The sequence below is a fragment of the Peromyscus leucopus genome, chromosome 8b (genome assembly GCF_004664715.2).
Source record: "Peromyscus leucopus breed LL Stock chromosome 8b, UCI_PerLeu_2.1, whole genome shotgun sequence".
In the NCBI taxonomy this organism is placed as follows: Eukaryota; Metazoa; Chordata; class Mammalia; order Rodentia; family Cricetidae; genus Peromyscus; species Peromyscus leucopus.
Window position 1 is genome coordinate 52,332,463 of NC_051086.1, and position 26,270 is coordinate 52,358,732.

Sequence of the window (26,270 nt, forward strand, 5' to 3'; positions counted from 1 at the left end):
AAGGAGCAGACCGTGGCTCTGGACATTCCACAGGCGCCCCCGGGGAGGGGCTCGCCGCCGCCGGGGTCTCCCTCCGCCCCCCCCCCATATGGAGCCATCAATTCCCAGCCCTTCAACTGATACTCGACGGCCACCATCAAAACACAAGGCTCTCTTTTTTTTTCCTGCTTTTATTTTTAATATTAATATTCTCACACAAAAATCACCGAAAATAGGGTCGGGTTGGGAAGACCCCCCTGCCCCTGGGGCAGAGGGACAGTGCAGTGTGAGGGGGCGGGACTGTAAACCCCCCACCCCTCCGCAGCCCCAGCGGGAGAAAACGAACCAAGAAAATGAAAATAAAGCCCCAGAGAAACTCACCCCAGGGTGTGCCTGCCCCAGTGAGGCCCTGCCCTGGGCTGTTTCACGCCTTTAAAAAAAAGGGGGGGGGATGGTGGAGGTGGAGGTGTCCAATGTTTTTTAAATTGGCCGAGGCTGGGGAGGTCAGGGTTCCTTTTCCTCATAGTTCTTTCTTTAAAACTTTTATTTTTTATTTTATTTATTTATTTATTTTATTTTTTTTTACAAAATACCATTTAAGTTCCCACTTCTTCCCCTACAGTACAGGAGTCGCTCACCCTCAGGTGGGGTTGGGGTCGGGTCGGGAGTGGGGTACTGGTCCAAGAAAGTGCAGGACGTAGGGGAGGGGAGCGGGTTTGAGCACCATGAGAGCCCGGCTGGAGCCGCGGGCGGGCGGAGACGGACGGGCCAAGCCCGGACATACACTGGGGCGCAAGGGGAGCCCAGGAGCGGGCCTCCCCGAGAGGCAGGAGGGATGGCTTGGGGTGCAGGAGGTCGGGTTTTCCCAAAAAAAAAAAAAAAAAGTAAAAGAAAAAATGAATAAATAGAGGTGAGTGGGACTGTTATAAATTAAAAACCAAAAACAAAAAGAGGAACAAAAATACAAATCATAACCAAGTGAATAAACAGAGACATGGACAGGGGTCACAGCTAGCGTTGAAGTAAAAAAAGGAGGTCCTGGGGAGGGTAAAGCCCATAGAAAGAATCTCATTAAAAACCTCGGCTGCCGAACGTCTATGTACACGAGCCGCGAGCGTCTGCGCCGGCGGCGGGCGGCGGGCGGCGGGCAGGCTTGAGGGAACCCGTATGTGACCCCCGCCGCCGCCGCCGCCGGAGCCTGGTCCTTGTGTCTGTTGCTAGAAAGGCCAAAGTCGGTGAGGGAGGCGCTGCTGGGCGAGGGGCTGCGGCCCCCTCCCCGTCTCCCATTTTTTTTCCTTTTTTTTTCCTCGTATTTGTTAAAAAAATGGTTTTTTTCTTAATAAATTAAGTGGGGAGCTGCCAATAAGGGTGGAAGGGCTGGGCCCGACCCCCTTCCCGGCCAGAGGCGGGACCTAGGTCCAGCCCAGGCGTGTGCTGGTGGCCCCGCCGCGCCCTGCGGGGGCGGGCGAGCGGGGCGTCCGGCCTCATCGCGACGTGCTGGCGGGAGCCTGGAGGGACAGAGCGGGGCTTCAGCGTGGGGCGCGCGGCCCGGCCGCCCCCTCGGGCAGCCCGCCGCCCCGCCGCCCGCCCGCCCCCTCGGGCAGCCCCACCGCCCCGCCGCCCGCCCCCTCGGGCAGCCCCGCCGCCCCGCCGCCCGCCCGCCCCCTCGGGCAGCCCCGCCGCCGCGCTCACCAGCGTGAAGGCATCGTAGGCCTGCGCCAGCTCCTCCGTCCGGTACTGCTCCAGCACCACCACGCCCTGCAGGCCCGCGCTCCGACGGCGCGCGCAGCCCTCGCAGTGCACCAGGTACGTGTTTCGACTGCCGTTCTCGCTCGTGACGAACAGGATGTTGAACACCTCCACCTGGCCGGGAGGAAGGGGGCCGGGCGGTCAGGCGGTAGGCGGCGCCCCGCGGGCACCCTGGGCACGGGGCAGCACCCGCGTGCGCGCGCGCGTCACTCACGTCGCATTCGTTGCAGTAGTAGGCAGGCTCGTCCTTGACGCGGCCTTGGTAAGCGATCTTCTTCCCCGCCCGCACCAGGCTCTCCCGCTGCACCTGGCAGTGCTTCATCGACTGCAGGAGGCAGAACCTGGCAAGGGCCGAAGGTGGTACTGAGACGGGACGGCACACGGGGAGGTGTGCCAGGGCGGGCGGGCGGGGGCGGGACCCGGGACCTCAGCCCGTGAACTTCCCAGGCCCCCTTTTGAGTTGTATTTCCTGTCTGGAGTACGTCACGGTTGACATTTCGAGGGTGATGGAGGGTGAGGGTGAGTGTGTGTGCGTGTGTGCATGTGTGTGTGTGTGTATGTGTGTGTGTGTGTGCGTGTGTGTGTGTCACAGGAAACAATGGCTGTGGGATGAGAACGGGGTCTTGTCAGCCTCCTCCAAGGCACAGGGACTTGTGTGAAGGTGTCGCAGACGTGGATGAAGACATGGAGAACAAGGGTGGGAGGAACCCGTCGGGTGGGGGGGGGCTGCTAACCACACGGGGCCTCACTTGATCATCTTGAACAAGTCGGGGTCGCTGATTTTCACCGTCCGAGCTACGTTCCAGGACACGTGAATCATGGGCACGATGGACTTGACGTTCTTCACCTCGTTCCACTCGTACCGCTCCAGGGCCAGCTGGTACTGATAGGCTGCGGGCGGGCCGGAGGGCGTCCCTGAGACTCTCAGATGGCCCCAGCCCGCTCTTCCCTCAGACCCACCCCTCCCCGACGGGCCTCACTCCTCTCACCCCTCACTGTACCACGGCGACCCGACCCCCGCCTCTCACCGGTGAGGGGCCCCACGTTCCAGGCAATGTTGTTGCACCAGCCAGTGGCCTGCACCCAGTGCACAGTCCCTGCGTTGATCCACACAAGGTCCCCGGGGCGCTGCACGAAGCGGTAAACAGGGATATTGGACGCATAGAGGTCATCCAAGATTGGCCACCAGGAACCCGTCAGGTAGTCCACACCGTGCCTGTGGAGTGGGCAGCCACAGGGTCAGGTGAGAGACCCAAGGGCCCGGTGTGGCGGGGGGGGCTAGCAAGGGGTGGTGCGCACCGATCGCAGAAGGCGCTGATGGTCTCCCAATAGTGCTCGTGCACCGCGAACCACTCACAGTCCCCGGGGCCAATGTTGATATTGACAGAGCAGAAATTGTTATTCTCCTGGTGGCCTGCAGAGGGAGATAGAGCGTCGGCGATGGTCCGCGGCCAGGCTGCGCCGCCACGGCCCCGCCCTGTGCCCTCATTGGCCGGCCAGCGGGCCAAGCACCGAGTGCGCGCTTCCCGCACCGTGGGAGGCGAGGACGCGCGGGGAGAGGACGCGCAGAGCAGGGCGAGGACGCGCACAGTGAGGACGCGGGGCGAGGATGCACAGGGCAGGGCGAGGACGCGCGGGGCAGGGCGAGGATGCGCACGGTGAGGACACGCAGGGCAGGGCGAGGACGCGCAGGGCGGGCCGAGGACGCGCGGGGCGAGGACGCGCAGGGCAGGGCGAGCACGCCCGGGGCGAGGACGCGCGGGGCGAGCAGCACACCTGGCGTCCGGCTGCCAGGGACCTTCATGTACAGCTGCACGGTGTTCATGCCCAGGATGGTGTGGCCCACGTGGCTGAGCATGTTGCCCGTGGACGTTACCCGCATGAAGGCGGGCAGCTTGAGCAGCTCCTGGAGCTGGGGCTTCCACCTGGAACACAGGAATGCCAACGAGGTCAAGGGCATCCAGACGAGCACCGGGCAGCGTGTCGGCCGGCCTCAGCGGTCTAGCCCCACTGACCTCTTGGCATCGGACAGGTCGATGTTGGTGCCGAACTTGATGATGTGGTGGTTCTTGGGGTCCGGCGCGCTGCTGCAGGAAGAAGCAGGCAGGTTGTGGGCGGACCAAGGGAGCCAGAGCGCCCGGCCCGGGGGACAGAATCACACTTTACCTGGGGGGGGTTCCTGTGGTGCTGTCGGGTTCCTCCGACTCCTCGTCCTCGCTCTCCTTCTCCTCCTGCTCGGTCGGGTGGGGAGGCGGGTCTGGGTCAGCGCCGCCCTGAAGGCCACCCAGTCCTGTCCCACCCCGGCACCCCTGCTGCCACGCGCGCATGCGCCTCACCTGCAGGGACTCCTGAAAGGACGAAGCCTGGTACTGGGCGTACTTGGCGATGGTGGTGTGTGAGCGGGAGCTCTCGCAGGGCCAGATCTGCCTTGTGCCTGTCAGGTCCCAGTTCTCATCTGAGGGCTGCTGCACCTGGGTGCGCACCTCCACGGTGTGCTCGCCGCTGGCCTCCACCAGTGTCTTGGTGGAGAAGAGGCCTAAGTCTGTGAGGGAGCGCCAACAGGATGTCACCCAGGGCAGGAGGCCCCACTCACCCTTGCCCTTCCAACCGACTGGCCGGGCCTCGGATGAAGGTGAAACAGACCGGGCAGAACTCAGCACCCAGGAACTGACAGGAATCCCAGCCCCGGGAAGCTGGCAAGGCTGCCTGCCTTCTTTGGGCCCTCCCTCCCCAGTCCCTTTCTGCAACTTCAGGCCTCAGTCTCTCAACTAGAATTCTCAGACATGCATATGGCCACACAGTAGGCCATCAATGAATGGCAAGTGGCCCCTGGAACAAGTCAAAGATGTAGTCAAGCTTGAAATGTCCCTCCAATTACTCAGTGGGAGGAGAGAAAGGAAACAAGACTGGCCTTTACATTTCTATATAGTTTCCTCTAGTTTTATACTGTTTACACTTTTGCACAATAAAAGATCAAAAAAGAGAAAAACCAAACTATGGATCAGAAGTAGTCTACGATCCATTCTTTACATTTGTTTGGTTTTTGGAGACAGGGTTCCTGTCCTGGAACTCACTCTGTAGACCAGGCTGGCCTCACAGAGATCCTCCTGCCTCTGCCTCCCGAGTGCTGAGATGACAGGCCTTCACCGCCTGGCTCATTCTTTTCATAGAAACACTGAGACAACCAGAAGCGACTCTAACCACTCCTGAGATCCCCCTTCCCACGTGTCCACTTCTGGGGACAGAAATGGCAGATGAGGACGTCTCAAGGCTGGCTGGCACACGGCTCAGCACTCCTCATTGCCTGTGCCTGACTGAGTAGGGGGGGGGGCAAGTCTGAAAGCATGGGGTGGTTCTCCAAGGGTTCCACATACCACAGTCCTTACAGCCCCCCCAAACTCACTGAGCCGCAGCGAGCCGGCCAGGCCCCTGATGACGGTGATGGGGTTCCGAGGGTCCGTGCAGAACTGTAGCAGAACTGGCGAGAAAGCGTCTCGCTTGCTCTCCAACTAAGACAACCAGGAGACACGGGGTCAGAGCCTCTGCCCGGGCTCCAAGGACCCCAACCCAACCCTCTGGGAAGGGCGGTTCCGGGGCAGACGGCACACATACATAGATGCTGGGTGTAGGGGGGTTGAGTTTTTCCCGGGGCAGCTTCTCCTCAGTGTTGATCTTCGGCTTCACAGACTGGGCAGGGGAAAGGTAGGACTCTCGAAATTTCCCTTTCACCTTGGCATTCCTGTGGGGAGACCACAGAACAGGGTCAGAAGCGTGAGGTAATGAGCAGGAGCCCGTCCCCAGGACAGGTAGGCAGCCTCGGGTACCACGGCCCCCGACTCACTTGCTGGCACGCATGACGTCTGCAGCACAGTGGCTGATGGTGAGGTCCGCCATGCGAAGCCGCCGCTCTTCCACCTCAGACGCAATGAAGGTCTCCTTGTCGCCGCTCTCCACCTTGATGAGCCTGATCTTCAGCTCCTTGGGAGGGCCCTCACTCAGTGACCGGAGCTTCAGCATATCCGCACGGCTCACGCCCGGGGGCCCTGGAGCTTCCTCTCGGGTCTTCTTCCCGGGGACGGGGGCGGATGGGGGTGGCTGAGCAGAGGGTGCAGGAGCAGGTGGGGGCGTCGGAGCGGTGGGTGTCTTGACTTTGGAGGCCCCACCTAGATCAGGCCGGGCCTTTTCCCGGCCCTGGATTTCTTCACTCTGCAAGTCCAGGTTCCCCAGCACCCTTCGACTCTTTTCTTTGGGGGCCTTGGCCTTGGCCTTGGCCCTCCCCTCCCGGGGCCGACGACCCACACTGTCCCTACAGGCCCGTCGGTGCCTCCGATGCTCCTTCTGCCGACGCTTGCCACTACCTGGGGCTGCCGCTGCCGCCGCCGCCGCCGCCCCACCCTCCTCCTTGGCCTGGACGGGAGGCAGCAGCGGTTCTGTCCCATTGTCCACCGGATCGGCTGTGTCCACCGGGTCTGCCGGGTGGGTGGCACTCCGGCCCACCCGCTCTACAAGGGTCTCACAAGCCCGGCTGATCTCTTCTAGCACCTCAGACTCAGAACGAGCAGGGGGCAGCGGCAGGGGTGGGGGCAGCTGGGCAGGGGTCACGGGGCCTGGTGCTGGCTCTTCACCTGCCCTGCGCTCCCGGGCCCAAGGCCCGCCTGAGGTAGAGAACTGAGATGACGAGGAAACCGAGGGCTTGGGGGAGCCCTGGGCGCTGGGGGCCAATGAAGTGGGTGGTGGGGCGGTAGCACCTGATGCAGGACTAGAGGAATACTGAGTGGTGGGCAAGGACCCGGGCCTGGCTGGAACAGCCGCTCCAGTCCCCCGGTAACAGTACTTTTGTCCCTCGAGAACAGAGGCCAATGATTTGAGCAGGCTGGCTGGGCTGGCTGGTGGAGGTGGTGGGGGCTGGGACTGGGGAGGTGGAGGAAACTTGGCTAGAGGCGGTGGCGGCGGCAGGGCTGGTGGTGGCTTCTTCTCCTCTTCTTGGGGGGTGGTGGTGGCGGCGGCGGTGGTGGTGGTGGTGGCCGTGGAGGCAGCGGGGGCAGCAGCAGTGGTGGTTGGGGCTGTGTCACTGGGAAATGGAGGCTGGAGAGAAGCGAAGGGTTCTCTGAGTGGGGGCGGGGGGGCCACGCCTGCCTCCTCCTGCTGCTGCTGCTCCTCCTCCTTCCGAATGGATTCATCCAGCATCTTCATGATGTTAGCCAGCCCGTCAGGTAGGATCTTGAATTCAGCCGGCTCTTCAAACTGGTCCTCCAGCGGAGTTGGTGGGAAATCAAAGAGCCTCGGGCCTCGGGCAGGCAGCTCGCCAGCCCCAGGTGGCACAGGCTGGGGGGCTTTACTCAGAGAGCCTGGGGGTGGCCCCTGCCCCACCTCGGGGGTCTTTGGGAAGGAGACCCTGGGCCGGGGGCTCTCCGAGCGCCTGAAGCTTCCTGAGGTATTTTGGTGGCAGGAGGAGGGAGGGGCTGGAGGCAGGGCAAGAGTCAGTGGTGGAAGAGGTGGGTCCTGGGAGCTCAGTGTTGGGCTAGATGGCCTGGGAAGGGGGTCTATACTTCTGGCCAGGTAGGGGGGCGGAGGGAAGGGCACAGGCCCAGTAGGACTACTACTGCTGTGGCTGCTGCTGCTGCTGCTGCTGTTGCTGTTGCTGCCGCTGCTGCTGCTGGTGGTGGTGGCTGGGGGGGTGGGAGGGGTATGTGAATCCTGAGTGCCCACAGAAAAGCGGGGGTTTGGAGGCCCCAAGAAGCCATCACGGTGGGGAAGGGGCGGGGGAGGACGGGGAGGACCCTCAGCACCAAAGAGGAGCTCCCCTAAGATCTCTCCATCCTCTCGGGCTGAGCGGCAGGCTGAGCCCTTCATCCAAGCAGGGGGTGGTGGAGGGCGTAAGAGGCGAGGACAGGCGGGGGGAGGGGATGATGGGGTCCCGGGTGGTAGGGACAAGTGGGGAGGGGCAGCAGGGGCTGTCAAAAACGGTTTCCGACTGCTGTGTGCCGAGGACCCCAGGCGGGCCTGGTGAGGGGAGATCTCCAGCGCAGGAGTTTGGTAATGGTCAGCGCCAGGCTGCAAGGACAGAGCGAGGAGATCAGGGTGCTGTTCTAGGCCCCCACGGACACCCCCACCCACCTTCAAGCCGAGGTCATCGCGTACAAGGCCTGGGCTCGGCTCCACACCCCGAAGACCAGTGTTGTTACTGCTGCTGCTGCTGCTGCTGCTGGTGCCGGGGAGGCCAGGGGGCCGGGAAGGGGCGTAAGGCACGCAGGCGGTAGATGCTGCTGGTGAAACGCTGGAGTCCATCCGCGACCTCTGAACTCTGCTCTCTCTAAGGTCACTTCCGGGGGGACGGGTGGCAGGCAGGCAGCCATGGCTCTCTGCTCCTGGGGGTCGGGGACCTGGACCAAGGGGTGTGGCTGGGACCAGCCGCTGGTGGCTGGGCGGGTGAGCAGTGTAAGCAGGAGCTGGGTATGGATATGAGTGAGGCAGCGAGTGCCGCTGCTCCTGGGGGAGAAAAATGGGGCACAAAGTGAGGGATGGAACAGCCAACTTTCAGGAGGTGAGGAATCGCAAGTATTAGGGAGGGGCTTACCTGGCGCTCTGGGGGTGCTGAACCCTTGCGCTCGGGGCCCCAAGCATCTCCATGCAGGGTATTCCACAGCCCTGGCTTAGTCAGCTGAAATGGAGGACTAATAGCCAGGCTGGGCAGTGGGGGTGGGGGTGGGGGTGGAGGTGGTGGTGGTGGTGGTGGTAATGGTGGTGGAGGGAGCGGCAGACCTGGGGGAAGGCCAGCCTAGAACAGAAGAGAGCGTGAAAACCCTCTGCCTGCTGACCCACCCCGAGTCATCCCTGTCCATCCCCAGTCATCCCTGTCCATCCCTAGTCATCCCTGTCCATCCCTGCCTCCTGACCCACCCCCTGTCATCCTGTCCATCCCCGCCTCCTCCCTGCCTCCTGACCCACCCCCAGTCATCCCTGTCCATCCCTGCCCCCTGACCCACCCCCTGTCATCCTGTCCATCCCCGCCTCCTCCCTGCCCGCTGACCCACCCCCGTCATACCTGTCCATCCCTGCCTCCTGACCTACCCCCAGTCATCCCTGTCCATCCCCGCCTCCTCCCTGCCTGCTGACCCACCCCCAGTCATCCCTGTCCATCCCTGCCCGCTGACCCACCCCCGTCATCCCTGACCCACCCCCAGTCATACCTGTTCAGAGCTACAGCCTCTCCTGCGCTTGCCCCCGGGGCTCAGGCCCTCCTCTCCTGAGGGGCCCGAGAGTGCTGCCGGAGGCATTGGCTGTACCACGGGGGGTTCCGCAGATCTCTTCACTGGGGGACCCCCTCGCTTAGCCCCATAGTTCCGTTTGTGCTAAAAACAAGCAGAGAGATGATGGCCCGGGCCCGGCCGACCACAGCTCCCTTTCCTGATTCACTGGGCTTCAGTCTCACCTCAAGGTGCAGCAAATTCCATACTTGCTCCAGGGGGGGCAGGACCTTGGCTCGGTGCTGACAGGAGCCAGCATGAAAGTTCCAGAGCTGGGCCTGGGCGGAGGGGAAAGGGCAGATGTAAGATGAACCGGAACACTGAGCTAAACGGCCAATCTCGGCCACCTGTGTCCGGCCTGGTCTCACCTGCTGCAGCCGGCCAATTCGGGGCCCCAGCTCGGTGAAGCTTCCTCCGTATCGAAGGGCCCTGTGGTAGCAGCAGACGGCCTCCTCGCTGTCATGTTCTGACTCGTACAACTGTCCAAGCTGTTCCCAGAGCCCTGGCTGGGCTGGCTCCCGCAGCAATGCCTGGACACAGCCATGCAGGGACTCCAGCTTCCCGTGGAGGGGTCTTGGGGCGGGTGTGCTACGGAGTGGGCGTTGGGAGTGATCAGGCTTAAGGGAACATTTCAAGGCCTCAGTCTTACCTCCAACCCCAGAACTTTCGAGTCCCCCACTTACCCAGGAGCATAATAGGGTTTGTTTGGGTGCCCGGAGCTACTGCCATGGGAAGGTGGGAGAGGGGCAGGGAGAGGGGGCTGCCCGATGCTGGCAGAGCATCTGCAAAGAGGAAAGGTCTGTTATGGATTGCCAGAAGTAATCCTGCTCCCTAGAAAGGAGGAGCCGGAGAGAGGAAGAGCAGGTGAGGCTGGTGTCCGGGCCACAACATAACAGAAACGCGTGGAGAATGACAGAAATGGGCAGAGAGGAGAAATGCCTGGAGATAGGGCAGGCCCAATCCTCACCTGCCTCCAGGCAGCCATGAGCTTCGAGGAGGAGGATGGGGTGGGCAGGCGCTCCAGGCCCCAGCACAGTTCAGGCCCCCAAGGGCAAAGGCTTCCCGTGCAGAGCGGGCCCCTGGAGGGTCCACTGCCCGATGCATCCAGCCTGGGTCAGGGACAAGAGAGCACGCTCTAACAGGGGACAAAACATTTCATCTGTACATTCAGCTGAACCGGCCCCGGCCCTTCCCTTACCAGGTCAGCAGTGGCCCCAGGAGCCCTGGAGATGGGGCACGCCCCCCTGCCCCAGCTCTCTGGCGCGATGGTCCAGCTCCGACTGCTCTCAACAAGAGTGCCCACTCTTTCCAGGTGGCAGCCACCGGCCTCCCACGACCAATTCTACAGCGGGAAGAAAAGGACGCTGAACTTGCCAGCACCGTCAGGGCCCGACGGGAGACTGAGGGCCAGAAGCCGGGGCAGACACCGGCATAAGGAGCCCCTAGAGGCCCCTAGTGGAGTGACAGGAATGTGGGACAAGCGGCGGGGAGAGAGTCAACAATAGGTACACAACGCAGCCGCTGTACAGTCGGACAGGCTTCCTTCCAATCCCGAGCTACTAGGGCGACCTACCGCGCGGCTGCTTACCCAGCCTCCGTGGGAGCGTCCTCTCGCAGCTTCAAAAGCTCCAGAGGTTTAGCCAATCACAAGACGTCTCTCTCCCCAGAAAGCCAATCATCACCCTTGTCTCCGCCTCGGTAACAGCCTGGCAGGAACCAATAGGAGCGAGGTGAGCCGAGCACTCAGCGGCCTCCGGAGGAGGAGCGGCAGGGCCGGTCAGACTGGCTCGCCCTAGGGTGACCCCGGTGTGACCCCGAGGCTCCCACCGAGGGTCCCCATCTGGGATCGGAAACCGGTGGCCGGCGGGGCAGTCACCTCCAGCTGGCTAAGAAGACCCACGCGGGTGAGGACGGGGAAATCACGCGCGGTTGGACCTGAGAACAAGCCTCACACGTCCACCCAACTGGCCCTGGTCCCCGCCGGACTGGTGGAGTCGTCCTCTGCCTCGCCACCCCAAGGACGGACCGCAGACCCACGCACGCACGTCGCCGACGGGGGCAGCGCTATCCCCCTCCTCGCTCCCCAGGGTCCCCCCGACAGACTCTGCGCTCGACCACGCCGGTGGAACCGCTTAGGTCTGGCCATCACAGCCGACCCCGCCACCAGGCCGGCCGGCGCCTCCGTCGGAACGCTCCGCCTCCAGCGCCGGACCCCGGTCCGGAATCACGGTCAAGTCCCCAGTCTCATACCAAGTTCCTCCTCCAGCTCCTCCACTCTCCCCGGCTCGGAGTCGTCCACACCGGCCGGCCCCCTCAGCCAGGTCCCCCCCAACTCAGCCCTCCAACTTCGGGGAAGCTGAGCACCGTGGAGGGGTCCCTCTCGCGTGGCTCCTGTATCCTCTATGCCCTTTCCCTGCCGGGGCCACGCGGTTCCCCCACGGCCCACGTGGCCCCCACCCCCCCCCAGGGGAGGGGGGATTTCGGGGGTTGCCCGTGACGTGGCCACTTGCGCAGCGGAAGCGATGTGTGTAAAGGGGGGGTCCTTCGGGAGAGAGAGAGAGAGTGGAGGGCGGGGCCCAGCAGGCAGTGACATCACCCCTGTCCCACTCTCACCGCCTACTCCCTTAAAGAACCCAGAACCCGTTTCACTTCCTCCTTCTCGCCAATCCCCCCCCCCCACTCACTCCTTCCCGTCGAAGCCGACGGGACCCACAACGGACACGGCGCTCCTCGCTCCTAGGCACGCTCCCTTTAGCCCCAGCTCTCCCTCCTCGACGGTCGGAGCCCGGCAGCTGCTTGCCTGCGCCTACCCCAGGTCCCAGCAGGTAGGGAGCCGGCTCCGCTCCCGGGATCGGTCCATTGAGAGTCTAGAGTACAAAGAGCGGCGAGAGGCGAGTGTCGAGTACAAAGCCGCGGGGGCGGGGCCAGCGCTCCAGCTGGAGAAAGCGCCGGGCAGGAAGCCGGGGGAGAGAGCGCGCGGCGAGGGGTTGGGGGCGGCTGGAAAGTTCGCCTTGGCCGAGAAGTCTGCACTGCGGGGAAATTTCCACCCAGCCCACAAAGGCACAAGGGGTTCGGGCGAAAACAAGTCTTTCCCCTCCCGCCGGGGCAAGGTCATCTGTGCGTGACAAGTGTTCGGACCCGACGGGTTCCCGCAGGCTGCCCGGTCCCCCGGCCCCGGTGGGAGCTCGCGCCCCGCGGGCTGCGAGGGTCGGGACTCTTCCCGAGGCTGCTGCAGTCCGTCAGTGACCAAGCCCCCCGGGACACGGACAACGCCAAGGTGGTCAAGTGCAGCCCAAACCGGCTGCCCCCCCCCAGACCAGCCCTGCGAGGGGGGGGACAAGGGACCAGTCGTGCACCAACGGCGGCGGCGCGGGGTACCAGGTGTCAGAGAAGCAGGCACCCTGCTAAGGAAGTGGTGCCCAGAACGCTGCTAGTTACCAGGAAATGCAGCTTCCCCTTCTGCGATGATGACACTTCCCCTCGGCCACTTCCCCTTTCCCACGGGGAACTGACTCAGCTTTCCCCAAACTGGCGAGTTCCGTCCCCCTCCAGCCCTCTTCTTGATCTTCAGCCTCTATCCACCCCCTCCCACGACGACACCACGGACGACGACGGCGGAGCGCCCCAGAACAAAACTTCCTGTACCCTAAGCGTGATCTCGCCAACCACCACCACCACCGACCTGTGTCCCGTCCGTGTCCCCGTCCCCCCCCACGACCAGGGACGCAGGCGCCTGACTTCCCATCCGCCCCACGAACAAAGCCTTTCTCGGGGTCTGAATCAGGCTCGGGGTGGGGGGGGCGGGGGAGTGAGTCACGCCGAAAACCATCCCCGGTTCCCACTGACTCAGCCCCCGCCTCCCTCGGCTCGCACAGACACACAGTCAGAGGCAGACACAACTCCTCAGCCCACACACACACACGGCTCACCCCCGGTCCCGCGGAATTTCCCCTCCGTCTCCCTCCAGACGGCCCCACCCGCGCCGGGCAGCCCCAGCCGCCGCACGCACACCTGTTCCGCCGCCGCCGCGGGCCGGCTCGCCGTCCACTCTCACCTCCACTCTTGCTTGGAGGCAGGAGCGGCCCTCCCCGGGCTCCCAGGGCTCCCCACTAACCAAGGGGAGGAGGGGGCCACCGGGGACACGCACAAAGACAAGACACCCCCAGGCTCCTCGAAGGCAGGCGGCAGGCAGGCGCGCGCACGTCCACGACCGGGCTGGGAGCCCGACACACTCCCGAGGCTGACGATCCAGCCTTCCCGCCCGCCCGCCCCCCCCACCCAACCCCCGCGCCCCGCAACCCGACCGACGGCCCCAAAAGCCGGCCGCCCAGAAAGGGTTAATGCCACTTGGGCCGAAAGCCACGCCCTCTCCATCCGGGCACTCCCGGCACGGCCAAGCCCCGCCTCCTGCATCCGGGATCTGGACTCGTAGGACTTTAACCGACCCCCCCCCCCCTTTCCCCGTGAGTCCCCGGAGAGAGAGCCGCTCCATCAATCACACCCACTTAACTCTCTCCGGGCTCGGGGGGCAGGAGCGCCCCGCTCCGCGCGGCTCCCGGAGCGCAGGGGTCTAAGAGGGACGCCTGGCACGAGGCCTGCGGTCCGCAAGCAGACGCTGGACGGACGGACGGACGGCCCGAGACACCAGACCCCCCCGCCGCCCCCGCGGACCGGTTTCTCCCGAGCATGCACACTGGGCCGGCACGCACCGGCTCGGAGGTGGGGCGGACCCAGGGCCGACCCCCGCGGGCCCCGTCCCTTGGCTGTCTTCTTTCGGCATGGCGGGAGCTAGGACGTTCCCGGCTCGCTGCTCACCTGGGAGAGCCGGAGGGAGAGGGAGGGCCGCGGGCTGGGGCTCCGCGGTGACTCAGCCACCCGGGCAGGCCGCCCGCCCGGGATTCCCTTCCCCAGCCTTCCCCCGCCGCCGGCCCCTCCCCGCCCCCATGGAGAAGTGACAGTGCCGGCCCCGGCGGCGGGCGGGCGGGCGGGCGGACGGCGCGCTGGCCCGCTATGTGTCACTGCGGGCGTTGTGTCTGCCTCTGACTGGGCGCTGTGTTCGCCCGTCCGTCGGTCTAACAGGGTCGGCTGTGTGTGGGGCTGGGTGTCTGTGTGCACCTGCCTATCAGCTTATCTTGTCGCCCTCGGTGCCTGGGTCTGGCGCGTTCCTGTCATTATCCCTGTCTTACATGACTCCTCGAGGCTGTCTCTTGTCTGTGTGTCTGGTTGGCTCCTGTCTCACTCTTTTGTCTGGGTCTGCCTCTGCATCACTGTGGTGATCACGTGTGTCTGTGCACATGCCCGGCTCTGTTTGTCTCCACGTTCTCGAAGAGAGCCAGGGAACTATCGGAGGCAGGCCTGAGGGGCTCTCTCGACTCCCCTGGATCCTGACTTCCCACTGGGTCCTTGGTCCTTCCGTTGAGTCAATTATTTGGGGCTCTGTCTACCTTCAGTCAAGTTCGGTCCCATTCCTCGGCATCCTCATTTAGTCCCCACAGCTGCCCGCAGCAACCACAATGGGAACTGCTAGCATTTATTAAATGGTAGGCACTGCGTTAACCTTTACTGTAACACTGTGTTACATGCATCTTTTAACTCTTCCCCCCCAAAACCTGCCATAGGAGCTACGTGATTACCCCACATTGTAAATGAGGAAACAGACTTGGGAAGGCAGGTGACTAACTCAAGCAAGATCCTAGTGCAACTGAGTGGACAGGCTGGGCTTCTTTCCAGAGCTATGTTTTCTAGACTGCCCCTGACCTGTTCTCCCTCCATTTTATCCTTGCAGGCTACCGCCTAGATCAGCCTTCCACTGCATTACTATCCCAAATGTCTCATAAGCTCTAGAGAAGGTGTGGGCAGGAGGTTCCACAGCAGATCTCTGCCGTAGGTTTCTTGGCAGTGAAACAGTACATTCAGTGAAAACATTCATTCAACACAAATCTACAAAGGCAATGTGCAAACCATCATACTAAACAGGACAGAGAGGAGAAAGTAGTCCTACTCCAGGAACTCAATGAGTGATGGGGGACAAGCAACAAAGAATCAGAGAACTCATGTTCCCAGCAGAGGGAGAATTCCCTTCTACTCGGGAGGAAAGGGAGGTGAAGAAGGGCCTCGGGAAGAGAGCTGGCCGGAGGAGAAGGACTGAGAACGCACAAGAGTTAAGAGTTAGGTGTGCAAAGCACATCTGCCGTGCATCGTGGTGAGGATGGACCGAAGAAGACCAGAGAGGTGAGATTCGAAGACGGCCATGACAAGCACGAGCTCGCTGTACGGCAGTGATCCCCAACATGTTCCCACATCAAGTCCCAAGCACTTTTCATGAGCATGAGGATTCCCTCCTGTGGGAGAAGAGCCTTCCTTCCCCTTCACAACAAGACATCCCACTGGGGTATCTCACATCTACTTCCAGTCTGCAAACCCTAGCTTTCTTCAGTTAGGAATGAGTTGTGGCTCTGGGGGTGTGGGTAAGAGGTTTCCAGGTAGTAGAGAGGCTGGTGAAGTGCAGGGAAAAACCATTCATAGGAGATAGAGGGGAGCTCCAACCCGGAGGGCTGAACCATTCAAGCATGGCATGTTGGGGGAGGCTAGGGTTGGACTGGACCATTCTGATGAGTGGGCATGAACCAGATCACAGCAAAGATTTTCAAACACGCGGTGAAGAGTTGGACTTGGGGGAAGGGGTGACACTCAGCAGCCAAGCTTACCAGATGGAGTTTGAAGTGTTCAGTCTCATTGGAACAATCACCCCAGCAATGGGGTGCAGCAGAAGCCGTGGTGTGGGCAGTGCTACGGGGCTGGCATGGCGCCTGGGGGAACCTGAAAGAGAAGATTTCAGTTAGAGGTGGGGTCTCCCACAATGGAGGAGTTCCCTTGTGTTCCTTGCCCCCTCACTGAAGAGAAACCTGGCTCTAGAGGTCAGATGAGATGAGAGAATCAGTTTCCATGGCAACCTGGAAAAAAGCCATCCTCCAACCTTCCCCTCAAGAGGCAGCCTGGTTCAGGTGGTAAGGGGGCCATGCTGTGGCACCTGAGTAAGTCCACAGTGGACACCAATCCATGATCCCTCTTCTGACTGGACCCAGAGCAGGCTCAGTGACAGCTGATACCTACAGCCAAGTCAGCCTTCGTTCTGCCCCCAGGGCATGCGGACCCTAGGCTTCAGTTCTGGCTCCTCCAGCCCAGGAGTTCCTCCCCAACCTTGACGAGACACCAGATAGTCAACCCCACCCTTTGGACTCCGACCCTTCCCGTTCCCTGAGGCTGGCACAGGCAGGTCCTGGCAAGTGGCACAGGTGGCCAGACAAGATGAACGGGCCCAACAGGGAGGCGCCTTCTTTGCAACAACTGTGGCTGGGCCTGAGCCGGGAAGTAGCCTCTGCAGCAGGCTCCCTCCATGTCACCTCCAAGGCCATATCCTGTTTCCCCATCACCTCCTTCCTCTGTGTGGCCCAAGGAGGTGACGGGGGCCACTCCCTTCCCCCCCAATCCTTAGGTACAAAGAAGTAGGACTATTAACACAAGTCTAGGGCCAAGAATCAGGGGTTGATACAGGGGTCCGGCCTCAGTCAGCCCTCACCTCAGACCCACTCCTCAGGGACCTATGTTTCCCATTCTCCTGCCCCCAGGACCCGGACACTTGGGCTCTCTGCCTGGCCTCTCCATTTCCTGGCTTTCCAGCCCCCATCTTTCCCCCTGCCCCAGAGACCTAGGCCTCTGGCCCCCAGCCTCCATGATGCAATGTGCTGCAAGCTTTTCTAGCTGCTGATGACACGTCTCCGGGGAGGGGTTATTTCTGACCTAAGCAAGGCCCTCACGGGGCAGTGGTCAGCTGCAGGCTGAGAAACCCAGAGTGGTAAGGCCCTTCTGCGGGAGAAAAATGCCGCAACCCTTCAGGACAGGGAGGCAAATTCAGGACTAAGGCGCTTACCCAGCAGTTGACAGCATGTGTGGAGGTGGGGTATGCCAGAAAGGGTCTAGCCTAGTGGGGAGCAGGGAGGCCTCAGGCCGACCGAGAGGAGTGAGGGGCAGCCAAGGGGGTCAGAAGGGTGCGTGAAGGGGTGTCTGGACACCAGAGTGGGGGAGGGCCAACCTCAGAACTTTAATCCCTCACCAGCCTTGGCCCCAAGCAGGAGGCTGTAATTCATCTGTCCAACAGCTGGGGTGGGGGTGGGGGGGCATGTGGAGGAGGAGGAGGGGCTGGGGCCTTCTTGTGCAGATAACCAGACAACAAAAGGGGAAGCTGAAGGGCCAGCTCCCAAGTGCTCAGGTCACCCCGCTGGCCTGCAGATTTGCCGGTGGCCCCCAGCTGGTGGCCCCCAGAGTCTGTGGTTCAGACTCAAAGATTCTTGGTCACGGAGTCCAAGGACTCAAAGATGGGGTTCTGGAGAAAGCCCATCCTCAGCACCCTCGGGGCAGGCTGTCAACCCCTGCTCCCACCTATCCAAGCAGAGCCACTGTACGGCAGACTTGCAGGCCCAGTACCAGACAGCCTCAAATGCCCCGCTCACCCAGCCAAGCCTCTGCAGACACTGCCTGCCAGCTCCCCCTCCTGCCAGCACGGGGTGGCAGTGGCCACACCAAGGCTGTCCCTTTAAATCATTACCACCCCTGACGGTGTGGACAAACCAAGGGCCCTGCCCCCCAGGCAGCAGCTTGCCACCTCCCCACCCCACCCCCCCAGTCCCCAGAAATGTTAAGGGCCATTTAAAGGGACATCAGAGAGGCAGCCTGGTCTCTAACAAATCCCTACCCCTCCTCACACACTCACAGACCCTGTCTCCAGCAGCACATAGCTCCCTGCCTCTCCAGAGGGCCCCCCAAATTCCGGTTTTCCCTCACCCCTAGAGACTGCTACAAGGAGAAGGGGGCAAGGCGGGGGGGGGGAGCCATTAAAGGGTAAGGACTCCCTCCTCCCTTAGAGCCCCTGGAGACAGGTCGGAAGAAGCCAGCCCGAGAAACAGCGAGACAGAACCCCAAAAGGTGCCTCGGGCAGAACAGGGGAGCACACACTGTGGGGTGGGGGGAAGGGAGTCGGGCTGCACGAGACAGAGGGTGACGGAGCCAGCAGGCGACAAGCCCAACTCGGGGGAAATGGAACAAGGAGGGCTGGGGAAAGGCAAGGCCGGGGGATCGGGGCGACGGAGAGGGGTCGTCCGGGAGGGTGTAGAAGAAAATAAGACAGGGGGAGGGAGAGCCAGGCTGGGGTTACCTGCTGGGTGTCTGTCCCCCGGCGGTGCCCCCAGAGTCCGGGTAGGGAGGGGAAGCAGCAGGGGGGGAGTGGGGGCTGGGGGGCGGGGGAGACGGTCCCTCCTCTGCCTCCTGGGCCTGCCCCAGCGCTTGCAGCCTCGGCCTCCCTCCCTCCTCCTCCCCGTCCCTGAGTCCCGGAGTCAAACAAAGAACTGTAGCAGGCTCTCCCCAACCCCCTCCCTCCCTCCTCCTCCTCCTCGTCCTCCTCCTCCTCCTCCACCTCCTCCTCCTCCCCTCCCTCCCCACCAGCAGGCTCCCTCCTCCTCCCTTCCGGTCTCTCCCTTTAACTACCGCTCCCCCAACCTCCCCCCCACTAGTCTCTCTCCACCACCCACCCCAACCTTTTACACACCCCTTTAGCCTAGCCATGTCCCCGCTAGGGAAACTGCGGAGTCCCTTTGCAAAATGAAAGGCTCCGGAGAGCGACATGGGAGGGCACCAGAGTATCGCTTCAAAATCATAAGCCACAGCGTAATGATTTTAACAGCCAAAGGAATAGTCTTAGCTATTTTTAAGGAGGGGAAAATAAACCTAAAGAAAGCAATACAAATCTGACTAAAGCCCACGTCAAATAAGGTACATAAAGTAGTCGATGCTAATTCCTAACACCCCCATACACCACGCACACCACACACACACACACACACACACACACACACACACACACACACACACACCAGTTAGTAAAACTCCACTCTTCTCTACCCAAGCCCTAGTGATAGTTACTTTAGAACTGGTCCACCACCCACTATATAACTAACACCATTTAATAATACGAATTTCATGACACTCATTCACTATTAATTTTATGCCAACCACTGTGCTAAGTGCTTTGCATAAATTATTTCACTCCTACCCCTCCCATCAGCTAAAAGGTAGGTATTGATATTTAAATGTCCCAGATTAAGGACTGGAAGCTCTGAGAGGTGTTGACCCGTCCAAGTCCCCTTTGTTGGCCGAGCTGGGATTAGAATCCTGGTTTGAGCTGACAGTCCAAGTTCCAAGGCATATACGACCGGAGACACCAATACCATCCATCACCAACTCCAAGAAGGGCAGCCAGAGAGACCACTGAATTCCTCTCTCCAAAGTGGGCAATGCCAGAAGCTGATCCACCTACCTACAAAGATAAAGACCTTGACTTTTCAGCCTGACACTGTTTTCTGTTTGGTGAGAGGAGGTGAAGCTGGTGTCAGGGATGAGTTGGTGTGTGTACCCCACGTACAGATCTTTCTCTTCGGGGCAGCTGTCTTGAACTACCCACACTTCAACTCAAGATGGGAAAGGGGCGGCATGCCACTGGGCCGTGCAGCAGGTGGGAGACGCTTCCAAGGGTGCGGGTGGGGGTGGGGAGGGAAAGGAGATCGAAGAGGAAGTTTTTCTGTGGCAATCTAGAAAAAAAAATGACCCAGAATTCTCTCAACTCAGCAAAGGAGCAAAGTCTTTTAAGCCACACCACACCCGCGCCCCTCCCCCTCACAAAACTCCAGGCCAGGGTTTCCCACCTGCAGGATGCCAATGCCAAGGGAAAGGAAGGGGGAAAGAGACGGCACGGGAATGGAACGGGACTCCGGGCAGGGTGGGAGGGAATGGAAAGGGGAGGAGATCGCATTGCCTGGCAACCGTCCCGGGGCACGTGCACTGGTGACATCATCCCAGGCCACCTCTAACACAGACCTTTGACTCCTACCAGGGCGAAGGAGCCGCTGGCTAAGTTTCCTGGGAAATAGCTATAGGAATTCTGGAAACCCAAAAAGGAGGGGAAGGAGGGAACCCAGGCGTCCTGGCTTTAACTGTATTAACCCCAGCAGGGCTAATCCTAGGGAATCCGGTCATTCGCCTGCCTCCTCCTCTCAGCCTCCAGCCTTGACCTCCCAACCCACATTTCTGACTGTCCCGACACGCCCCTTAGAGATACTGTGCCTTCTTTCTTCTGGGCTTGATCCCTGGTTAGGGGCGGGAGTCTGGGGACAGGGCACTCGGTCCCGAGGGACTCCGTCTGCTATCTGCGGGATCCCCTGTGCCCCAGCTGGCCGCCAGCCGGAATCTGTCTGGGTCCCCAACTCTCCCGCCCCTCCCGTGCTGTTCCAGGGCGGAGTCTGTGGAGTTGAAATCAGGACACGCCGAGAGGAAGAGTTATATAACCCTCTGGAGAAGCAGAGAAGGACGAGTGGAGACGGGGACAGACTGCCCGAGAGCAGCCAAGGGAGATGCAAGAAACCCTAGAGAGAGCTAGAAGGAAATGTTAGGGGAAGGGGAGGGAAAGGTTTGCTTTGCATATCAAACAGCAGGAATTCACAAGGGAAAATAAGGGCATGACGACCCTCTGGCCAGGAAAGCCACCTGGACCACTAGGGGCTCCTCACAGTGTCCTGCCGGGTCACTAACTGCAGCTAGGCCTGGGCGGGTGAGGCCTCGGGAATGGGGGCTTGTACCCACAGCCTTTCTTTTGTGGAAACAACCTAAGCTAGAGCTCGGGAAAGCCGCGACGGAGCCTAGGGGGCCCGGAAACCACAGCTCCGCCCAGCCCACCTGGGAGCTTTGGGGCGCCAGCTGGAGGTGGCAGTTGGGAACCCAGGTAGCCGGCCTTCCCACAAGAGACTGACATCAACAGTCGACACCCGGCTAAAGAGCGCAAACCCACCCAGACGTCTGGGCCCGCAGGGGTTGAGGATCGCAGCCCTGGACTAGTTTGCAAACACAGACTGAAGACCTAAGGCAAGGGTTGGGAGGGGGGCAGACGACTCGCCGCGCAGGCGCAAGAGGCGGCCTGGGCGCGTGCAGTGGAAGAGGGTGTACTGGGAGCGATGCGTGTGGGAGTGCACGTGCAGATCCCGGGGAGCCACCGCCTCCCCCTCCTCTCCCGTCCCCCCCTCTCCCTGCTTCAGGCTCTCTATAATGCCAGCTCCCCATTGGTCACTACAGCCCTGACGTCGGCGACGTTCTCTACAGCGGATTGGACAGGAGAGGGAGAGTTTGGGAATCTGGCGGGGGACGCTCGTTGCCCTGTTACTCTGGCAACTGAGCAAACAACCCAGGCAAGCGACCGAGATCCGACCGGAGCTAGCTTCTGGGTCCTGCCTTACTCGGAACGACAACGGCATCACTTCCATAGCATCTCAGCTCGTTGCTTCTCTGTCTTTCTCTCGGGGTTCTCATCACCCGGAACTAGGTGTTCCGCCTTCGACCTTCCCACACTCCAGCCCCTACCCTAAGACAGTCACGGCCACGACAGGTCGGAACGAATCTGCAGCTTAGGGACCAACCCGCATTGCCTTTCACCACTGTTGATTCCAGGCCACAAACGCATAGACTGAGAATCTAGCCCTGTCTCCGGCTTATGCCCTTTACCCATATGCTTACAATTTCCTGGAACAGTGGAGGTGGGGGTGGGTGCCAGACGGATGACAGGAAATCAAAGAAGAACCTCAGCGCACCTTTCTCACGGGCTAGGTCATAGCTAGATCCCCCAACCCGCAAGCGCCTGGTGGGCGTCTCATCTTCGCCATCTCGCGGCTACGTGGGAAAGGTTCAGCATGGAGAAAGGGCCAGAGCCCAGCGACAAGAAAGTGGGGACAGCACCGGGGAGGACGAGAGCAGAAGCTATGTGGTGGAGTGTGGTGAGCTGGGCAAAGCTACCGCTCCTGGCGGGATGGTGAAGGTTGAAAAATACACACCCCCAGGGGAAAGAGCTGGAAGGAGCCTTCAAGTAGCCCCGTAACGGGAGGCTCACTATGCCTGATCGCCCAGCCCTAGACCTTACGGCAAGCTGCCCTGGAGTCTTGTTCCTCAGGATCGCTGAGCCCCGCCCTAGGCTAAGTCCCCATCCCAGCGGGGACTGGGAGTACTTTCGGGCCCTCTTGACCTTTGCAACCATGACCAGTTTTTCCGCGACCTTTGCCTTGTTCACTTCTGGGGGACCTGGATGTCCTGCGCCCCAACTTTGCCATTGCTTTTTCCAAGACACAAATGCCCATCCCTAGCCAGACCCCTGCAGAGTCTGACGTCCCGCCCCTTTGCACGGAGATGGCTTCCCTCTTTCCAAAAGTCCCTGCGGCTCCCCATTACCTGGTTCTGGGGGTCCCAGATATTCGGGGTCCGCAAGGCCTCCTGGGGGTCGAGCGGGCCCCCCCTCTCCCAGACAGGGCCTGGGGGGGCCGCTCTACCCCGTGGCGCAGTTTGATTTTCCAACGCAAACACTCGCACCCGCCCCCCATTCCCCAGCCCCGCCCCTGAGTCGTGGCCCCGCCCCTTTGCGCTGCGGTCCCTCTCCTGCTCCGCCCCGCCTCCAGTCCGGCTCGCCTCAGCTGTGGGGTCAGGCAAGGGTTCCGAGTCAGGATTGCAATGCTTAGGGTGCAGTGTGCAGAGCCTATCCTGGACCCTCACCTGAAAAACCTCTATTCCGTTTGGATCCCGCGCCCTTCCAAAGCAAGCTCCGCCCCGCGCGCTCAAGCCCTCCCCCCGAGATTTAGTCACATCCCCTTTAGGCTATGCGGGCGAGTAGTTCAAGGCCACGCCTCCCTCTCGCTAGAGGCCACCCCACTTCACTCTTAGTTCTTACTCCTTCCCACGAGTAAGTGCCAGCTTCCCTCCTCCGGTTTCCTCCACCCCAGCACACACTAAATCACCACCATTCAGAGACTGGGAGCTTGGGTTGGCATGTGTTTTACTGTGCTGAGCGCCACTAGGTACCTCCGGGGCACCATTATATGCTGGATTCAGCTAAGATCAAAGCCGGAGATCCAGCTTTAGGTCAAAGTCTTAGGGCTCCCGACCCTCTCCAGCAGGAAAGAAGCGGGGCGTGGGGGGCGCTGATCAGCTGTCCAGGCTCATCAGTAGGGCAGTTCCCCTCTTAATCCAGTGATCAGATGTCATGGCTCCAGATCGGAGATCGATGCCTATGACAAAGGAGGTCCGATCTGTGCTGCCTGCCCGGTTGGGATAGTAATAGCATGGACAGGAGTACATGCCTAGGGGGAAGGAAAAGACGGAGAGTCAGGCTCTGGAACCTGGAAGATCAAGGCGGGTGCATTTGAGGGCTGGACAAAGGATGGGGAGGGGGCAGTTTCCCACCCTTGGCACTTTTCTTGCGACTCTCTGCTGGTCGGAAGTGGATCGTGGGCATGAGGCAGACCAGCTGCATGGGCTCTGCCTCCACTAAACAAGAGTTCTTTCGGTCCCAGCCAGCACCCTCCAGGTAGAGGCCCCGAACCCAGACACCATCCTGGGGAGAGATGGAGACAGATTTGGGGGGAAATCTAGACCCTAAGTTGTCAGTACTTTTGACCTAACTCCTCTAGCCTCCCTTCTCTTCCCACAGTCCTTCTCCACCTGACCCTTTGCTCAGAAGCCCAAGCTCATCTAACTCCCACCTTGGGTGGATACACCAGGTTGCTGTCATCCACAGTGGAAACTATAAACTCCCAAGAGAGGCAGTCCACCGAAATCTGTGGGCGGAAGGTGGCAATGAAGGCAGCCCCCAAAGAACAGATCCCGTCCCCAGCCTCCGCCCCCAGCCTCTGCCCCCAAAGAACAGATCCCGCCCCCAGCCTCCACCCCCAGCCTCCGCCCCCAGCCTCCGCCCCCAGCCTCCACCCCCAGCCTCCGCCCCCAGCCTCCTTCCCGGATCCCACCACACGCATTGCTCACATTGTTCTGGCGAGCTGAAAACTGCAGGACAGCCGTGAGGAAACCGGTGGGGAACGTGAAGCCAGACAGCCAGAAGATCACAGGAGGGCGCGCTCGGCTGGCCCACAGCTCAAACTGTTCCACACGCACAGCCAGGTCCCGGGTCCATGACGCCAAAGGCTTTTGTGAGGGATACGCCTGAAAGAGGAGGCAGTGCATGGGTTTGCTCATCCCACGATGCTTTCCCATCCTCACTAGGAACACCTGGGACAGCTATGAGACGGCTGTGTGGTGTCAGCCTCTGCTGATACCAAAAGTTAACTCCCGGGGAAAAAGCGTACAATAGCAACTACTCATTAATAACAATGATATCACTACAGATAATCCTTTACCCAAAATGCACAGGGCCAGGAGTGTTTCAGATTTCTCACTGGTTTTTGGGGTGTGTGTGGAATATTTGCACAGACTACTGGTTAAGGATTCCTAATCCAAAAATTGATCACTGAAACCTTTTGAACCTCATGCTTGCCACGTTTCAGATTTCAGATTTTTTTGGGTTAGGAATGCTTGTTCTGCAATAACCAGGTACTTGTTTAGTACCACGTACAGTACTGGGGGGAGGTCTTTGAAATAGAAGTTAATGTGAATACATCTGTAAGTTAGTAAGTTCTGAAGTCAGTTAGTGCCTGGCATCAGATATCAACACCTTGAACCTGTCTAGACTGGAACCCCGGGTTTCCTGAAGTCTGCTCTATGCCTCCTGAGAATGAAGTGAAGAAAGAGGTTCAGGGTTAGGGTTGACAGTGGTGGGGTCTTGCCTTTCCCCAGAGTGGAGGGACATGGGCATCGAAGATGCAATTGAAAATCTCTTCCAGGCTGGTTGACATTACGATGAGGCCCTGGATGCCCTTCTCTAAGTCTGTCAGTGACAGCCTGGGCGGAAGGAAGTGGGTGGAGTATTAAAAGAGGTGCTGGTCTGGGAGACCCTCCCCACCATGGGCGGAGGCCTCTCTCCTTCCACTTACAAGATGGTCCTCATCAGGTTGTTGTATCTCTGGATCTCCTGCAGGAGGACCACATTGAGTGGGGAGGGGTCAAGAGCCAGTAACTTCCGGGTCCCCTCATAGTCGATCATCTCGGGAATCTTCTGCTTCACATCAGCAGCTAACTCGAGGACCTAGGGAGGCAGGAGCTTGGTGCTGGCCAGCCTTTCCTCAACATGTTCCCTCCCACGGGGCAACCTCGGTTTCTCTACCTTCTCTTCTCGGCTCTGGCCACCAATCCTGGTGGGTGTGATTTGGGGTTGCAGAGAAAGCAGAGTCTCAAAGAGGGTCCGGGCCTCCGTGATCTGGGAGGCCACGTCAGCATTGGGGTGTTGGCCAAAGGCCTCAGGGGGGTCCATGCTGGGCAGCAAGCTGATGTATTCTTTGTAAGAGGCCAAACTCCCATCCTTGGGGATGAAGTAAGTGTCCAGTACAGACAACCTGGGCAGCCACAACAGAGTATCACCACAATGGAGGGCTTGAAGGGCAGCCAAGCCAAGCCCAGACCCCAGTCTCAATGCTTCCTCATTTTCTAACTCATGGCTCTTGTTCTGCCTCCCAATTCCACAGTTTCCATTTTCTCCCAACCTCCTAGTCTCTCTCTCTCTCTCTCTCTCTCTCTCTCTCTCTCTCTCTCTCCTCTCTCTCTCTCTCCTCTCTCTCTCTCTTCACACACACACACACACACACACACACACGCTCAATCCTGACCCCTGGTCTGTTTATATCCTTTTACCCCTTCCTCAGGGCTCCCTCCCCTCACCGGTAGGAGGGAGTCGTTAGAGCCTGTTCACAGAAATAATCATTGATGTAGGTGGTGAGCAGGCGCCGATCCCAGTCATCTGTGACATGTCCCCCATAGTTGACACCGGCAATGAGGTATTTGAGTGCATCCCAGGGCGTCTCCTCATACTCGTCCAGATAGAGGCTCAGCAGGTTCTCTGACACCTGTGTGTGGTCCCAACCCAAGCCCCCAGCCCCATATAGTTATGGCAAGAACTCTCCCAATGGGGCTAAACGTCGACTTTCTGGCAGCCCATAGTCCCACAAAAGAGCCGTGGGACTAGAAGAAAGGGCTGCCCTGGGAGACCCCTGGTCAGCACAAACCTCGAAGTCGGAGTCATTGAAGCCATAAATGATATTCCAGCCCAGCTGTAAAAACTTCTTGCGCTCAAGTAATATGGAGTGGAAGAAGCAGAGCGCGAACAGCAGCTTCTTATACTTGGCAGGTTTGGAGCAGCGTGTGAACTGTGGCTCCGTCATGAGCTGGTACAGACGTGTCATGTTGGCCTTCAGACCCTGAGGACAGAGCGGTACAGGAGGGTGTTTGTCCTGTCCGATCTGCTCCGAGCGGCATCATGGGCAGCTGTGGAGG

The 26,270-nt window shown here is 60.5% G+C and overlaps 2 protein-coding genes and 1 long non-coding RNA gene across 10 annotated transcripts in view; 1 reads left to right on the forward strand and 2 right to left on the reverse strand.

Annotated features, from left to right (window-relative positions):
• Positions 1 to 149: 149 nt before the first annotated feature.
• On the reverse strand, positions 150 to 22,431 carry Kdm6b (lysine demethylase 6B). Of its 8 annotated transcripts, XM_028869436.2 has the most exons (25): positions 22,293 to 22,431; positions 19,345 to 19,615; positions 15,683 to 15,794; positions 10,564 to 10,681; positions 10,174 to 10,317; positions 9,943 to 10,084; positions 9,659 to 9,757; positions 9,344 to 9,563; positions 9,161 to 9,253; positions 8,919 to 9,080; positions 8,306 to 8,506; positions 7,870 to 8,217; positions 5,570 to 7,782; positions 5,341 to 5,467; positions 5,132 to 5,237; positions 4,065 to 4,270; positions 3,895 to 3,959; positions 3,744 to 3,815; positions 3,505 to 3,653; positions 3,028 to 3,142; positions 2,757 to 2,944; positions 2,478 to 2,619; positions 1,943 to 2,069; positions 1,672 to 1,842; positions 150 to 1,487 (listed from the first exon to the last, which is right to left on the reverse strand). In XM_028869436.2, exons 6-25 carry the CDS (start codon positions 10,077 to 10,079, stop codon positions 1,464 to 1,466), a joined length of 4,965 nt encoding a protein of 1,654 aa, XP_028725269.1. In that variant the 5' UTR covers positions 10,080 to 10,084; positions 10,174 to 10,317; positions 10,564 to 10,681; positions 15,683 to 15,794; positions 19,345 to 19,615; positions 22,293 to 22,431; the 3' UTR covers positions 150 to 1,463. The 8 variants fall into 8 exon arrangements, with proteins under 8 accessions (XP_028725269.1, XP_028725270.1, XP_028725271.1 ...); XM_028869437.2 differs by lacking the exon at positions 19,345 to 19,615; XM_028869438.2 differs by lacking the exons at positions 19,345 to 19,615; positions 22,293 to 22,431 and adding an exon at positions 18,187 to 18,277.
• LOC119087022 lies at positions 17,150 to 19,372 on the forward strand. The gene is made up of 2 exons (XR_005090441.1): positions 17,150 to 17,957; positions 19,127 to 19,372. It is a non-coding gene; the product is annotated as an uncharacterized LOC119087022 (long non-coding RNA).
• A 442-nt stretch (positions 22,432 to 22,873) lies between the features above and the next one.
• Positions 22,874 to 26,270, reverse strand: part of Dnah2 (dynein axonemal heavy chain 2) — a 119,498-nt gene continuing 116,101 nt past the window's right edge. The window contains exons 74-82 of the mRNA XM_028869326.2: positions 26,003 to 26,194; positions 25,659 to 25,843; positions 25,108 to 25,336; positions 24,878 to 25,029; positions 24,671 to 24,785; positions 23,874 to 24,050; positions 23,597 to 23,671; positions 23,298 to 23,448; positions 22,874 to 23,194 (exon numbers count right to left, since the gene is read on the reverse strand). Coding sequence (XP_028725159.1) covers positions 23,040 to 23,194; positions 23,298 to 23,448; positions 23,597 to 23,671; positions 23,874 to 24,050; positions 24,671 to 24,785; positions 24,878 to 25,029; positions 25,108 to 25,336; positions 25,659 to 25,843; positions 26,003 to 26,194 — 1,431 coding nt within the window. The 3' untranslated portion in view covers positions 22,874 to 23,039. The remainder of the gene's footprint in view (positions 23,195 to 23,297; positions 23,449 to 23,596; positions 23,672 to 23,873; positions 24,051 to 24,670; positions 24,786 to 24,877; positions 25,030 to 25,107; positions 25,337 to 25,658; positions 25,844 to 26,002; positions 26,195 to 26,270) is intronic.